Source organism: Pocillopora verrucosa, chromosome 4, assembly GCF_036669915.1.
Source record: "Pocillopora verrucosa isolate sample1 chromosome 4, ASM3666991v2, whole genome shotgun sequence".
Classification (NCBI taxonomy): domain Eukaryota; kingdom Metazoa; phylum Cnidaria; class Anthozoa; order Scleractinia; family Pocilloporidae; genus Pocillopora; species Pocillopora verrucosa.
In genome coordinates this window covers 13,740,257-13,757,173 of record NC_089315.1, presented here as the reverse complement: position 1 = coordinate 13,757,173, position 16,917 = coordinate 13,740,257, and the positions used below count along the sequence as shown (strand labels likewise).

Below are 16,917 nucleotides of genomic sequence, written 5' to 3'. Positions count from 1 at the left end.
CAACCGCCACTCGCAGCCATCCTCGCCACCCATAACATTATGCTTTTACCAAGTCACATGCAGTGTACATTAATTGATAGTTTAAATAACACGGTAAAGGGATTGATTTGCTTTGAAACCCAACATCAGCTCGTCGTTCACTAAAGAAAATTTTACCAATCTAATCCAACTCCTTTCATTTCTGTGAAATTTACTAAAGAATTATTTTAATGTTAGAAAACAATAAAGGAACAAAAGTCAAATGCATGCTTTCATTCACAAAATAACTTGAACTTGTATTACAAAAGGTATGGATGAACTGGTCAGGAATTTGTCAACTGTACTAAGCCATGTAAATGAGGAACACCAGAATCACTATCTTTCGTCATGAAGAGTGCCAAAACGATAAACGAAATCGTATTTTCTTTCAATTTCCCCAACGCAAAGTGCAATATTCTGACTTTTCCCTGACATTGAAGAACTTTATTTTCCATTAAAATTTTCCTGACCTGTGTGAGGCAACCATATTACAGTCAGGATCGTGTTTCCACTAAACTAATCTTGGCGAAATAGATAGAATGAATTGCACTACTTTTCCCAGAGTAGATTTCGGTTTCAAAATATGGTTCAGGGCCAGTAACATTACTGGAACTTTCGAGAAACGGGTTTCAGCGATATCAATATCAGTATTTTGCCCCTCCACGCGCGTTACCTTAGCGTGTGTCAACAGAGCAGTGCGTGACCGTGTTGACTTGGCTCGCGCGCCTCAAAATCGTGCCCCGGAGGAGTGGTTATAGTTTTATAGAGGCTTACGGTGAGGTTCTGTCGAAATTCACTGACTCTCATACCACGAGTACATAATTCTTCCCTCTCCTCTCTCATTTTTTTTCCGACAACTGCCACAGCCTAATAGACAAGACCGTGCCGCCTTTGGAAAATATCCAGCTGTGAAAGAAAATAGCCATTTCTTAGTAATGATATCATTTTCCGGTTGAGCTACAACAGCACGTTCCTGTTTAGCTGACACGAATTAAAAATTGACCGTAACATGAGGAACTCATTTTGACGGAGCGTTTCAGTAATGCGTCAGAACGGAGGCTGATAACGCATAAAATTCGCACCGATATATAGATCAATGTGGAACACACTTTTCTTAGGGGCGATTTTCCTTTGCTGTTATCCAGTCATTGAGGGCAACCCAAAGCAGAGTGGTAAATATGCGTTCATTATATACATGAAGATCTTTACAGTTTCGTTTTAATCGACTTTCTCGTTTTCATAGGCTCTAATGGCTGCCCCAGAACAAATAACGTGAGATTCTGTGGCAAGACTTGCTCGACTGACGGAGATTGCCGAGGAAATAGAAAATGTTTGTGTGATGGAGACTGTGGAATGATTTGCGTTAAAAACAGTAAGTGTATATGATTGCATTCGTCTACAGGACTTTGTACGAACATTTCTAGAAAATAAAAGGAAAATTCTGAACCAACGATATATGGACGTGTCTTGTTTCTTGGCTTTACTGTATGTGTGATGTATTTGATGTATTTAAGCGCTTTTTGAGAGAAGTACACGCATATAGACATTTGAGAACTCTGTCTAGAGAACATATCTTTATGGTTACACGACATTAACATAATTATCTATTGTAATTACGAAATTGTAATTCATTCAGAGATAACAGCAAGATATCTCTCAAACATCAAGAAAAAACGCAAACAAGAAACACGACGAAGATTACGTTTAATCTGAACCAATATGTCCTCAGTTTTTCATTATACTAAGAGAGCAGTTCTATGTGATCTAATCAAACGTATCTATTAACAAGGACTCTTGATAAGACAATATTTCCCCGTTTGCGTCACGCAATTTGATAATCAAGATTTTTCGTGACGAGCTAGCCACTGGTGTGACTTAACGAAAGCGACATAGAAATTTCTATTACGTTTTTAGGCGAGGTGTGATATCTTAATCAACAGATAAGTAACCAAATTTTTGCCTCCTGGGAACAGTTACCTATACTTAGTTCTTCAGATTATTTTGTGGAGATGTATTAAAAGAAGAATTAGTGAATATGCCCGGTAGGATTATTTAGCGCGGTAGATTATACCACTTGCAAGCCTCACTGAATCAGGCCTGACCGCTCGTATGAGAGCATTGTTACCCCAGGACTTATTAATGAGGAACTACGCCATCAAACCTTCCATTGGAAAAATGCACGTCTACAAAAAGATATAGACTCCTTATCATAAAATTATTTTGTTCCTAGTATCGCATCAACAAATTAAAAGGACGACGAATGCCCAAATTTCTAATTTCACTGCTTTTTTTCGGTAGACCTTAGATGTGAAAAATTACCTAAGGTAAAAAATGGTCGTTCCAGCTTCAGCAACGGCAGCTACTTTCGCAGCGTGGTGACATATAAGTGTAAGAAACCGTATAAACTCCGCGGCTCAGCAAAACGAACTTGTAGAGCTACAGGAAAATGGGATGGAACAAAAACAAGATGCAGTAAGTATGATGCATCGAATTCAATGCGTGTTCTAAAAATTTATCAACCTGGGCATCCTTTCGATTATCCAGCCATCCATATTTAAATCGTTTAAAATCCTTTCTCAGGACAGCCTTTTTTAAATTTTTTAAAAAATTTTCCCACGGCACTGTCACAACTTTACAATTTATCCGTCCGTGCGTTCATTTATTCACATTTTATGCATTCGCTTATCTTTGGCCTATTCGTTGTTTATTTCAGTCATTCTTAATCGTTTCTTAAGGTAAAATTTGGTGAAGTAATATTTTCGCCAACGCTTGTTCATTCACTGAAAGTCATTTGGTAAAGCAAATAATTCAGTTCTTAAATCTTCAACATAAATGTTGGATCATTTCTTCGCTCTCGACAGAAACCTATTGTCCGGATCCAGGGCAAATCTCTTTTGGAAACAGACGAACTGAACGTAGTAAGGGCGTGAAGTTAATTCATTTCTGGTGTTATGATGATGTTATGTATAAAATGGTAGGAACTCCCCGAATAAGGTGCCAGGAAAACGGACAATGGAGTGCTCCAAAACCAAAATGCATCCATTCACGTGAGTAGTTCATTCGGGATTCATTCCTCATACTTAACTATGCTTGGTCATCAAATGAACCGCTGAAAGAAATTAATCGCGGTCGTTGGTGAGTTTATACATCAAATTAACCTTGATGTACTCAATTTTTTTTTATAATTCGCAAAGGAGTTAATGGGCAGCTAAATTTTCTCGATTTGTCCACTTCTTAAGTATGTCTTGTGATCACGACTTGGATAGAAACTCGAAGTTAATCAGTCCTCTAATTATTTGTTCGTTCACCAGCTCCTTTTGATTTCCCTTTTCTCTGTTCTATGATTTCTTTCCATGTTTTTTATATGAATGTCACTTTGCGAATACTTTTTGTTACTATTTTTAAGACAATAGCTCTATAACAAATAAGTTTGAATCTCTATGAATGATAGCATCATGTGGTCTTTAATTATAATTCTGTGTAGCTCCCTTATGTGACAAGCCGAACATCCCAGACGAAGCTGCTGTTATCTACCCACGGTCAATGGATAGGGAATTCAAATACGGTGACAGAGTGCTATTGAAATGCAAGGAAGGATATTTTAAGTCAGGACTTGGTGTTTACCAATGTAAGAAAGGCAACATATGGAGTGGAGGCATCACTTGCTCACGTGAGTTTAGTCTGATTAGAGTTACCCTGCATCTCAATCCGTGCTGACTCCCCAAACACAGTTACTAAAATATCTCAAATCGAACGCCAGATCCTTGGGTCATAATTGAGCGATTTAAGAGTAACGCATTTTCACTGAGCACTGATGCACATGCATGGTTTTAAGTGCATTCTAGCTTAGAAAAACAAATACCAAAGAAAAAAAAGAAAGAGTCGACTCTCTTTTCTTAACCCTATAGATGAAAAGAAGCAGGCTACAAGAAAGACGGATAAATTGTTGGTTTGGTTGTTCTCTTTGGAAATTTAACCTTCCTAACGATTTGAAAAATTCCTACAGTAAGATCCCGCTGAATTTTTTTTTTTTTTTTTTTTTACATTTTCACTCCATGGTATCCTTCATTTGATTTTCAGCGTTGTGGCAAAACTACCCAGCAATTTAAATCTAAATGGATCACATCGTAAAAAACGAACATGCAGTTGTATGATTGGAATTTAAAATCATTTACAGAAATAGAATTTGATTAAGTTTCTTATTAATTTCATTAGCTAAAAGCTGTGGCCGCCCAAACGATATCCCTAACGGAAAGATCATAGGATACGTCTTTTCTTTTAAAGAAAAGATCAGATACGAGTGCAATGAAGGCTACAATCTTAAAGGACCATCTTATAGAACATGCCAGGCTAACGAGAAATGGGGCGATAAAGACCCTATTTGTGAAGGTAAGATATTTTATCTTCTAAATGTTAAGATCATATTCCATACGCGACAACAACGGTCACCCAATGGGGTATGGCGGAGGGACCGCTAAATACTGGTTCCACTTAATAGGACTCAAACGCGATAAGAAAACGCACTCTGTCCTTACGGGAATAAGTAGAAAGTTTAACTATAATGCGTTGAAGAAATTTGATAAACATGAAATAAATTTGAGTTGAGAGATTATTTTTTTGCTTTTCTATTCATTCATTGGATTTGTGTTTGTTGTTGTTTTTCGGAAGTTGCGGATTGTGGCTCCTTGCAAAAGCCAGATCATGGGGATATAATAGAGCAAGTAGCGTTTACCTATGGAAATAGAATAGTATTCGACTGCACAGAGACAGGTTACGAGATGAAAGGGTCAAGAGTAAGGACATGCCAAAGGGACGGAACATGGAGTGGCTCTCCTACAACATGCGAAAGTACGTAAGATTTCAATTAAAAAGTTAAAAAAAATCCCAAGTTGATCAACTTTAATATTTCAATAATAGTATTTGCTTGCTATAGAATTGTAACCTTACCAATTTGACTGCCTGACAGACGGACGAACTGATTGCCTGACTGACGGATTGATTGACTGGTCAAAAGATTAATTGATTGATAGACTGACCAATTGATCTTTGCAGTTGTTCAGTGTGGAGATCCTGGGACACCCCAAAATGGAAAACAGATGGTAACCAAAGGTTTCGTGTATGGTGGGTCTGTGGAATTTAAATGTAACAGAGGTTACACTCTGGTAGGGAAGCACATCACTTACTGTCGAACGAACAAACAATGGACTGCTGCTGTTCCGCAATGTCGAGGTTAGAGTTACTTCATGACATTACTAAACAGACTTACTTTCTCGCCCTTTCCTACACACCCAACCCTGGTAATAATCACGGGAAAGATTAAAAGCTTAAATCCTCAACTATAAAATTCTGGACGGAGAAAACCCTCTCTGAGGAAGGTTTTTTTAATTCTAAATGTGTTCATCATATAATTACCTTGAATCAAACAAATCCAGACTCTTTCTCAGATCTTCAACGAAGCATTCTAATGGCATCCCTTAAAAAAAAAATTCAATATGTCATGTACTTTAAATAGTTAACTGAAACGAAAAATAAGAGTCCTTAACGCGCCACATGTTGGATTAAATAGGACCATAACTTGGGACACTTGACGGATCAAGCGACGATTAATTACATGCTGCCGATTACAACTGTAGCGTCTTTCTTGCGTAATTGAGTTCTCTCACTGATTTTATATTTTTCCAAACAGCTTCTTGCCAAGATCCTGGCATTCTTTTACATGGTCATAAGATTGGCAACAATTTTAGTCACGGCCAAAAAGTATCATATTCATGTAATAGCAATTACGTCTTGGAGGGTGCGCAAACGAGCACATGTTCAGACGGCCGGTGGAGTAACAAGATGCCGAGTTGCCGCGGTAAGTTTTGATTGACTTTCTTAACAAGCCACAAACGTTTTTTTAATCAACACATCGATATCAAATTAGGTCAGTAGCTATACGGGTTCCACAACAAATTAGAGAAATACTCTTTTGACCCCAAGTGCTCCAAACAGGAGACTAATGACCTTTTTCTACCCAAAGACCTTTCTCTACTGAACTAATTAAAAAACCAATGCAACTAAGCAGGAAACTCGTGGCACCTACGTCACCGTCCATAGGACGATGAACCTTGAATCAAAATCAGTATACAACTGCTCTCGGGCCTATTCACAGTGAATGTAGGGTTGCTACGTTAACTTCCGGCATTGGAGAAGGGACTCAAAGTGATGATCGGAAATTTGTATGATACCATTATCAAAGCAATAAATAGGAATGTTTTGGTTGCTTTGATGCATCATACAATATATTTTTGTAAAGAGGAAACCGCACTAAGTATCCCTATAAAATCATTTATGAGTAAATTACCATATTCAAAAAAGGAGCTTAACTAACTTTAAAGTAGCCATTTCAGCTATAGTTTCTACTGTATTCCAACTAATGTCACGATTTACAGAGAAGTTCTCCAGTGCACTATAGTATGTCTTCATTTTCAAAATAATAGTTGCTTACATTTGTATATTCATTACATTAAAGTATAACGATGATGATAAACAGGTAAATTCCTATTAATTCGAAACTGCTTTGACTCCATAGCACCATGTGCCAAACCTGCTGCACCTCCAAACGGAGGATTGCGGGGCAGAGATTTTAGACATGGACAATCTGTAAAGTTCATTTGTCGTTCTGGCTATCAAAGAGTCGGTACTTCCCCGATCACATGCAATGATGGAAAATGGAACAAACCATTTCCAGTCTGCAAAGGTTAGGATAGCTTGATTCTTGTGTTCGCCAAAACTAAATTGCAATCTTAAGTTAAGAACTGTAATATCTGCTAATAGTTGCTGTGTTCTCGTGTTTGCAAAAACTAAATTGCACTGTTAAGATAATAACTGCAATTCTTCTGCGATTAACAAGGCATTTGTCACACACCAAGAAATCCGAATAAAGGGAAATTGCACAAGAAATTTCTTGCCGGCCCTTTCCTCGACGGAGATGTAGCAACGTTCTCTTGCGACAATGGTTATGACTTGATTGGTAATAGGAGAATTCGTTGCGTTGAAAAAGTATGGAAACCCAGCGTACCTCAATGTAAAGGTGAGCATCTCTAGTATATAATTATGCTGATAGTTAAGCAGTCATGATTCATCAGAGAGACTTACTGAAAAAAATGGTTCGCATGATGTTAAATTACAAGTTTAATAGCTTAAGATAAGGAACACGTCAAGGCACCCATTAAACTGGTTAAGAATTTAGAAATTTTTTGTGCATTTTTAAAACATAAAAAAAAATATATTGTATATAAAATGATATTTCTCCACTCTCACCTCATCCACGAAAAAGACGCGAAACCCAAAGATTCTTTATTTCAACCTTAAAAAGGCAATCTATAATAACCGTCAGGTCTAAGTTTCTAATAATAAGACATCTTCCTCACATATTACTAACATTTTTTCTCACAATGTGTATTTAGTTAGTAGCTAGAGACGAAGATTCACATTGTTTTGACTTCTTATTTGCAGCTCGTTGCAGATTTTCAGGAAAACCTCTTAAAGGTTATGTTATTAAAGGCCCACTAGTTATAGGAGAAATGATTAAGCATGGCGAAAAGATCACTTACGACTGCTTTGCCTCTTACACCATGGAGGGAAGTAGTACTCAGGAATGCGACAATGGTCGATGGACAAGTGGTGTTCCTAAATGCAAAGGTCTGTGACGATTTATCTAAGAACGAGTATTTCGCGAGCACTTAAGGGACTTTGTTAGCTACAAAACACTTAGAAGCTCTTATTGCAACCGAATGCTAACTTTCAAAAATACCAACGATATTTTAAGGAAATCTTTGGGAAAGTTGCAAAATGGCAAAACCTATAAACATAACAGATAAACGATGCTGTCACTCATGTTCTACTACATTTTGACGTTTTCTGTGATCTGTTAGTATACAGACCCACGGCAACATGGAATCTTTTTTGTTTTTTTTAATGATAAAAAATGCAAATCGTTGCTGATGGTGACGTTATCTGTGCGTATATTCTCCAACATATTTGAAGTAGGAACCATAAAGATGTATAATGATTGCATACGAGACCTATCCCTTAGTCGAGGTACCCATCTCTCTGAATCACATGCATAAAGGATTTGTTCCCATCGTACACATGAAACATGACATGAGTCAACTGATGATAAGGAACCTCCAGCCTGTCACCGACCAGTGAAAATGATATTGATCTCTTAATTTGTCTTTCATTTGGCTAACTACTGTAGCTTCATGTGTGCGTCCCGGGAGTATACGCAACGGACGAGTATCTGGTAAAGATTTTGGCCATGGAAAAACTGTTAGCTATCGATGTGATGGAAATTATGCCCTTGAGGGGCGAAGCACATTGACGTGCGACGATGGAAGGTGGAACCCTAACCCTCCAGTGTGCAGAGGTTAGTCAGAAGGAAAATAGTCGTTAATAGTTACACATTTAACAATTAGAAGCCTCCAAATACCAGTTAGTACAGAAGCAGAAAGAGGAAAATCATCGTTAGTAGCTACACATTTGGCAAATAGCAGCCTTCGAATACTCATTGCTACGGGAGCACAGACGGGGCAGATATCATTGTAAAAATATATATATATATATATATATATATATTCGCCAGCCGGGAGGTCCCTATTGGGAAAAACTGTGCCCTCTGAGGGCAAATTAAAGAGAGAGGCTTCACTGAAACATTTTCATTTGCGTAGTGATAAAGGTGATCTAAAAGGCTTCCAGTCAAACTTTTAAATATTATTTGTACAAGTATCTGTCACAATCTGACACCTGTCAATTAGGGAGCGCGTAAGAAAAAAAAGCGTATGTACACTTAGAAAAACAACGAAACTAGTTTGGTAAGGACGGTCACGGCAATGTTTTCTTCAAAAACAGTCAATGATCGTACGGAATGTATTATTCACTCTCATCAACGATTAATTGATGTACGAAGATTAACCTCCTCTCAGTAAGTAAATGGTAAGGAAATCAATCGTAAGTAAATTCAAATTTTTTTATTTTGAAGTTGTTAGAATTTGCTCGTTTGTTTGCTGCAATAGCGTGTGTAAATCTGGTCTTTCCTTCACAAAAGCTAAATTCGAATGAGCCACTTCAACGAGACACAAGGGGATTTGATGCAGCTTTTTCTCATTTAATCCCTTCGGCTTTTGTGGTGCAATTTACCGTACAAATATCCCAATTGAACAGACTTGGAAAGACCCACCGAAAGCGCATTTGAAAACTTCGATGGCCCTTTCACTGCGAACAAACTGTTTGAGAGAATTCAGATCTTAAATGAATGAAAGCTCCATCGATTAATTCAATTGTAACCAAATATCTCACGTTTTAAATTTTTAAGTACTTTTTGTTAAGGACTGAAATTTATTTTAGACGGTTTAATGACACTTTAGCGTAATAGAAATTCATTTCGAAACCAATATTTTTCAGTCAACCAAAGTGATTTGAGAGAGAGAAAAGAGAGGATTAATAAGTTATTTAAATGAGATGTCTTTATGATGGTAACGAAGATAGTGATGTACTCAGGGACTCACGAAAGTGTTACTGTGCCCGTGAGCAGAGATAGGAAAATACTGACCGTGCTAAGAACCCATCAGATTGCAGGATTCGTTCCCGTGCACTCTGAGAAATAAACAACAACTGATATTCTCCTGTTGCAACCCATGTGACTGTTCTTTAGACGGTACATCCAATACATGCACAGATTAACTGAAAATATTTATCACTGGTTCAAACAAGCAACCGAGCTTTGAAATTCTTATTCTTTTAGCATCGTGCAAAGATCCAGGATCACCTGCTAATGGCAAAAGACAGCAACAGGGCTTACGCCACAACTCTTGGGTATCGTTTTCCTGTGATAAAAATTATCAGCTTGAGGGCGAAACACAGATTCAGTGCAACGATGGCACTTGGAGAGACAATCTCCCGAAATGCGTTGGTGAGAAAATGTTTGGAAATGTTTCTTTTTTAACTCCAGTTTATAGAAAGAAACCGTTGTAGTGTAATGACATTTTTCTTTCATAGCTTAGGATTAATGTCTCTGTCCTATTTTTTCCTCTCCAATGTGCTTCCCTGTTTTTCCTATCTCTCTTATTTAATATAGCCGTGTGTCCAGATCCAGGTCATCTAACTAACGGCATACGCCGTGGCAAAAATTTCAAGAATGGTAGTACAGTCACTTTTAAGTGCAACGAAAACCACGACTTAATAGGAAACGACACAATCCGGTGTGAGGACAAAGTTTGGAGCGGTGACGTCCCAATATGTAAAGGTGCGATGCAATGTGAGATGTTTTGAGAGGTGACCTAACATACCCATATGAATCATTCGTAACGTACTTCGCATGACAGATGAGTTAAACACAAGAGTATTTTTATACTTGTGGGGCAGTGATACAACATTCCGATAAATATGGTAATGATAGTTTTTGCCTTTTCTAAATTTTGCATTGCAAAGACAAACGTTTTTAAATAATAAATATTTCAATGGTACAGTAGAAGGGACAATCTGCAGAAAAAGACATTTTTAGGGCTAAAGCTTGACAGTATGCTGGAGAAATACTGAGCGAAATAATGTTCAAGCATGGCTAGCAGCCTAGGAAAATTACAGTAGTCTTCAAAATGAAACCAGAATGCGCTCATTTCCCTTTTTAGAAAAAAATAAGATGAAAGACCACGACGCTATTGGTTTTTAGAAAGGAGCTCATATCCATGCTATTTTTTACACTAAGTGTTTTTCTATTAGTAGTTTTAGCCTTTTCGTTTTTGGTATTTTTTTTATCATAATAATAGTTTTAAGCTCAACGGTTCAGTTTTTCATCATCGATATTTGTTCAAGGCCTAAGGTTTTACAACTAATGCGGCTTCCCTGAAAAAAAAACAAAAAAACATAGCAATTATATCATAAGAACGGAACTACCGTAAAACATACTTCATTTTAGCGGTATTTACACCTGTATGCAAATATGCTCTCAAAAACTGTTCCCAACGTATTTTTGATTCGTCCACCACCAATTTCAAAGAAATTTGGGAGGCTAAATAATTACTGAAAAAAAATGGTTCGCGTGATGTTAAACTACAAGTTTGATAACTAATATAAGGAACACGTCAAGGCACCATTAAACTGGTTAAGAATTTAGAAGTTTTAGTACATTTTTTTAAAACGTACAAAAAATATTGTATTAAAATGATATTACTCCACTCTCACCTCATCCACGAAAAAGACGCGAACACCAAAGTTTCTTTGTTTCAACCTTGAAAAGGCAATCTATAATAACCATCAGATCCAAGTTTCTAATAATAAGACATCTCTCCCACATGTCACTAACATTTTTTCTCAAAATGTGTATTTAGTTAGTAGTAAGAGACAAGGAGTTACATTTTTTTGACTTCTTATTTGCAGCTCGTTGCAGATTTTCGGGAAAACTTCGTGACGGTTATGTCTTTAAACGCCCACTGGTTATAGGAGAAATGATTAAGCATGGCGAAAAAATCACTTACGACTGCTTCGCCTCTTACACCATGGAGGGAAGTAGTACTCAGGAATGTGACAATGGTCGATGGACAAGTGATGTTCCTAAATGCAAAGGTCTGTGACGATTTATCTAAGAACAAGTATTCGGTGAGCACTTAAGAGACTTTGTTAGCTACAAAACACTTAAAAGCTCATCTTGCAACAGAATGCTTACTTTCTAAAATGTCAACGATATTTTACCGTTGGAAATCTTTGGGAAAGTCGCAAAATGGCAAAACTTATAAACATAACAGATAAACGATGCTGTCACTCATGTTCTACTACAATTTGACATTTTCTGTGATCTATTACTATACAGACCCACGGCAACATGGAATCTTTTTTGTTTTTTTTAATGATAAAAAATGCAAATCGTTGCTGATGGTGACGTTATCTGTGCGTCTATTCTCCAACATATTTGAAGTAAGAACCAATAAGGTGTATAGAGATTGCATATGTGACCCATCCCTTACTTGAGGTAGCCACCTCTCTGAATCACATGCATAAAGGATTTGTTCCCATTATACACATGAAACATGACGTGAGTCAACTGATGATAGGGAACCTCCAGCCTGTCAGCGACCAGTGAAAATGATATTGATCTCTTCGTATGTCTTTCATTTGGCTAACTACTGTAGCTTCATGTGTGCGTCCCTGGAGTATACGCAACGGACGAGTATCTGGTAAAGACTTTGGCCATGGAAAAACTGTTAGCTATCGATGCGATGGAAATTATACCCTTGAGGGGCGAAGCACATTGACGTGCGACGATGGAAAATGGAACCCTAACCCTCCAGTGTGCAGAGGTTAGTCAGAAGGAAAATCGTCGTTAATAGTTACACATTTAACAATTAGAAGCCTCCGAATACCCGTTAGTACAGAAGCAGAAAGAGGAAAATCATTGTTAGTAGCTACAAATTTGGCAAATAGCAGCCTTCGAATACTCATTGCTACGGGAGCACAGACGGGGCAGATATCAATGCAAAAAAGCTGGAGCAGAAATTGGAGCAGAAACAGTTGTTCATCTCAATTTTGTCTTTTGTTTCGTAGCATCGTGTAGTGACCCTGGATATATTGATCGTGGAAACCGAAGTGGTAGAGACTTTTCTCACGGGAAAGTAGTCACATATGAATGTACTAATCAGACCTACAGTTTAGTGGGAAATCCTCGATTGACATGCCTCGACGGCAAATGGGATTCAGTTCGTCCAAGTTGCCAAAGTGAGTAGAATACTTGACAATAGTACATATTTGGCAATTTTTGTTATTGCGGAAGATAATTACGGATTCTTAATCGTTTGCACAACCCCGCTATTTCCGTGATTGTATCAGTTACAAAACATAAATACGTACTACATAATAACGTAGGCTTATTTGGTTGTTGCCTATCTGGACTTTGCGCCGTGCGCCGTTATAGGTTATAAAATGCAGGTTGTTTACAAGGAATTAACACGTGATAGGGTGAAGTCCAACGAAGCTAAAAGCGAATATGATTGGTAGAAAACGTCTAAACACGTGAGAATAACTAACAACGGCATTCAAATTCTTTTGTTTCTTTTTTCAGTGGGGTAGCAGTTCGACATAAAATTTAAGTTATTTACTGGAAAATGGGATATTTGAGAAAGTCTAATTCACAGTGACAAGTAAACACGAAACTGTTTTGGGAAAATACCGTTTAAACACAAAATGTAATTCATGGAGAACTGTTTCAAAGCAAAGAAACAGATATTTCACATTGCAGTCGATATTTTCAACGTTCGCCAAAAGAGCAATGACAAGGCAAAAACAAGATTATCGGTCAAACATGCTTTATGCAAATACACTTATTACCCGAGTCAGCAAAACTAGGCCTTCCAAATCAAACGCTCTACCCATAATTTCGTATTAGCTGACGGCCTGTGCGTCGTTAGCGAAGGAACGGTACACAAAACACGTTTTTAACCTTAACAGATCATAGCGGCGAACTCCTTACGAAGGATATGCACCCGTACACTGGGTAGATGAGCTCACAGTTCTTTGGAGTGTCTCTCATTGGTATAAGCACAAGCAGGCCCCAATGCTGTGATCTCCTAATGCGGCAATCTGCTAGGTGCGAGATACATACCTAATGCAATAATCTGATTGGTGCGAGCAACATACTACTTGATACATAGTGTTCTCTTTTTATAAAAAAGAAATAGTTTGAAAGAAGCTTACTAACTCCCCCTAATTTGCCGTCATCAAGCTATGTAGAGCGATAACGTGGCACAGGAATAATCCATCGCCATTTAAGTAAATACTTGACAGTATCACTTTAATTCAATTCTCATTAGTCCTTCGCCTCATCCAATAGTTTGTCCGGATTATAACGTTTGATTTTTTTGATTGCGGTCTTACGTATATGTTAAGACTTGGTTTAACTCCTTCGTCAACTAAATTTTCTTTCATTGATTCTCACCTAATGTTCTTTGCTCGTCAATGCCTATATAATAATCTGCCTGATTGTTCTTGTATTTATTCAAATGCTTATTTTTTTAAAGGTTTATGCAACAAACCAGGAATACTCAAAAACGGAAGAGTTATTGGAAGAAATTACAGCGACGGTTCTGTGATCAAGTTTGAATGCAATAAAGGCTACGAGGTACGAGGCTCACCCTTTTCAACCTGCAGAAGAGGTGCATGGGAAGGTCAATTTCCAGAGTGCGAAAGTAAGTTTAAGCGTGGCGTAAATAATAAAGATAATTTCGACATATGAACATAACTACTGCCACTCACTTAGACCCTCTTTTCAGAATGATCAATTCGTTTCAGTTGAAGCGATTGCAAAATAGAAAATAAAGAAAATGAATCCAAATATATTGAAATTTCGGTTTTACCAACTGAGTTAACAGTGTAAATTGGCCTAACGAAGGGCTAACGCTCGAAAAGTCAGCTTTAGAAACTCTTTAGGCTGGCCAATTTACATTGCCAACTCAGTTGATAAAACCAAATTATCTTATCTTTTTATGCTCCCCAGACACAGCATCACAGTTTCTTGAGAAACTTTCCCCTCAATTCATTTACAGGATCAGTTTTTTTTTTAATCAGAGGTTCTAGGGTCTATGGTTCTTGTAAATAGCCCGAGCTGGTTAAATATGTTATTGAGATTGTATATAGAGTAGTTCTGCTCAAATTCGTGATAACGCGCATTTTAATTTTTCTTAAGTTTTTTTAATTGATTGTCAACTGTTGTTCCTCAGTATGTGTCCAGGTTGGAGAAATATTTTGGGGACTTTGGGCCTGGAACAAGGGTGCAAACAACTACTACCGAGCTAATATCACAAGAATAACCTCGACACGTGTAGACTTCGCATTAGTTTATAACAGGGAGCAAAAGCGCAGTTACCCAAGGACTGATGAGGTGCTTATCATAGATAAAGTGCCATCAATAGGGGACGTACCACCTAATTCGCCAGTAATAGCCAATCAGTTCAGTGACAGAAAGCGGTACCGAACTGGTAATACGACTGGCCCTTTTGATGATTCTTCTGTGTACGTAAGGTTTGACGATGGTGAAGAAAAAGTGGTTCCCCTGAGAAGAGTTCGCTTAGTTTCTCGTCCACTTTTTTGTTCAGATGTTAATTAAATGAAACATTAATGGACTGCTAAATTTTTGAGAATAGAACAGATACATGAAGTGTTTCCTTCTTGGAAAAAGTAAAAAAAAAAGAAGCCAGTAGCCTGTGTAAGTTGCGGTTGAGATGTATCAGAATAAGTTATTTACAATACTTGTTTTTTTTTCTGAATAGTTCTATACGTATGATCAAGAATTTATTAAAATTGTATTTTAAGAGATTTAAATAAATTGAATTAATCTTTTATTAACTTACTAATTAGACAGAAACTTGCTTTTTTTACATTTCCATTATTAGTTGTTCAACCTTATGCAAAATAAAATCTTCAAGACTGAAGCAATTCTCGTGACGAATGAATTAATATGTGGTGGAAAATAAATAAGTAAATAATAACCAGCAGCCATGTAGGTTGCGGTTAAAAAGTATCAAAATCAGTTTACAACTACGTATGGTGACTAACATTCAGGTAATCAACATCTTTCTCTGAGGACTCCCTGCCAGAGCAATGTTAGACTAATGTAGTCGAAAATAATTAACAAATAGAAGAGCCTTGACTGAGCTCTGTTCTCTTTTAAAGCACGCAGGAAGCGGTTAGAGCGCGAAAGAAGTGTGGGGAGAAACTCACGAAGTCGAGTGTTTCTCCACACTTCTTTACAACAGAATAGAGCGAAATCAATTTGGCTTCTCTATTTGTTTCCCACTCATTACTTTCAATTTTCAAGGCAAACTTTCATTCCAAAGCAAAAAACAGTGTCGTCAGCATGCTCCATACTCTCATAAAGCAGGCTATAATAAGCCAATCAGATTCCTTGTTAGAATGGTTCAAATAATCTGATTGTTTGAACAAGACTAAATCTGTCAAAAATGGCAAACCGTCAAAGTTCACAATCTGCAATCTGAAGTTTCAGATGACAGCGCACGCTATATCTGAACTTTATTACAACAGGAAGTAACAGGATACAGCGAAGGAACTGAAAAAATAAACTAGTGAGAAATACAAGCTTCGTCAAATTGAGTTGCAACCGGTTTCTCGAAATTGGTCGAAGAAGGCCAAACGGAAACCCCATTCAGTTTTAGGAAGCTCTATTTCAGGAAAGGGGGCCAAGGAAAGGGCATACCCCGTTGCTGGCTTCTGAAGCATTCTTCAAGAAAAATACACTTTCGTATGACTTTTTCAATTACCTATCTAGCCTCACAATATTGTTTGAGCAAGCGAAAAAGAAAACACCTACCAGAATTAGATCTTACCAGCAAGATCTGTCACCGAGAAGATAAAGCGATGTAAAAACTCTATTACAATCAAGAAAAATACGTTTGTCGCAGCTTTTCAAAAATTAAAATGAACATTGTGCAATTTTCAACCTATTAAAATGTTGTTTTCGTATCTGCAAAAAGAGTGGTAAAAGGGGCCAAGGTTCCTATCTTCGTGTCTGATAGAATTGGACGCTTTAGTTCAACGCCTGCGCATGGTAAACAATCAAACGAAGGCCTTTTTTCCACACGGGTGATATATCCAGCTGAGATTGTCTATCAATACCACAGTGGAGTACCAATAACAGCCCTTTAAGGGAAACTTAGAGGGATGATTCATCCGGACTACACATTGAATTGTTACTCCTTCAAACCATTCACTGTAAAAGGCAATTTTTTAAAATTTAGAGTCTGGTAACAAGGACTTACATCTTCTTGGCATTGTTCATGTAAGAAATAACTGCGATAAGGCGGCTCGTTATATGAGAGAAAAAGTATAACTTCTGAACCAAACGACAAAAGTCGGATT

General features: G+C 37.5%; 1 protein-coding gene across 2 annotated transcripts; it reads left to right on the top strand.

The window, feature by feature from the left end:
• Positions 1-962: 962 nt before the first annotated feature.
• On the top strand, positions 963-15,465 carry LOC131793102 (sushi, von Willebrand factor type A, EGF and pentraxin domain-containing protein 1). Of its 2 annotated transcripts, XM_066166107.1 has the most exons (20): positions 963-1,190; positions 1,262-1,390; positions 2,317-2,490; positions 2,880-3,065; positions 3,503-3,688; positions 4,234-4,407; positions 4,687-4,866; positions 5,071-5,247; positions 5,705-5,872; positions 6,590-6,757; positions 6,911-7,090; positions 7,516-7,701; positions 8,261-8,428; positions 9,803-9,970; positions 10,136-10,303; positions 11,434-11,619; positions 12,183-12,350; positions 12,595-12,765; positions 14,064-14,231; positions 14,763-15,465. In XM_066166107.1, exons 1-20 carry the CDS (start codon positions 1,115-1,117, stop codon positions 15,146-15,148), a joined length of 3,567 nt encoding a protein of 1,188 aa, XP_066022204.1. In that variant the 5' UTR covers positions 963-1,114; the 3' UTR covers positions 15,149-15,465. The 2 variants fall into 2 exon arrangements, with proteins under 2 accessions (XP_066022204.1, XP_066022205.1); XM_066166108.1 differs by lacking the exons at positions 14,064-14,231; positions 14,763-15,465 and adding an exon at positions 13,495-13,692.
• Positions 15,466-16,917: the final 1,452 nt, after the last annotated feature.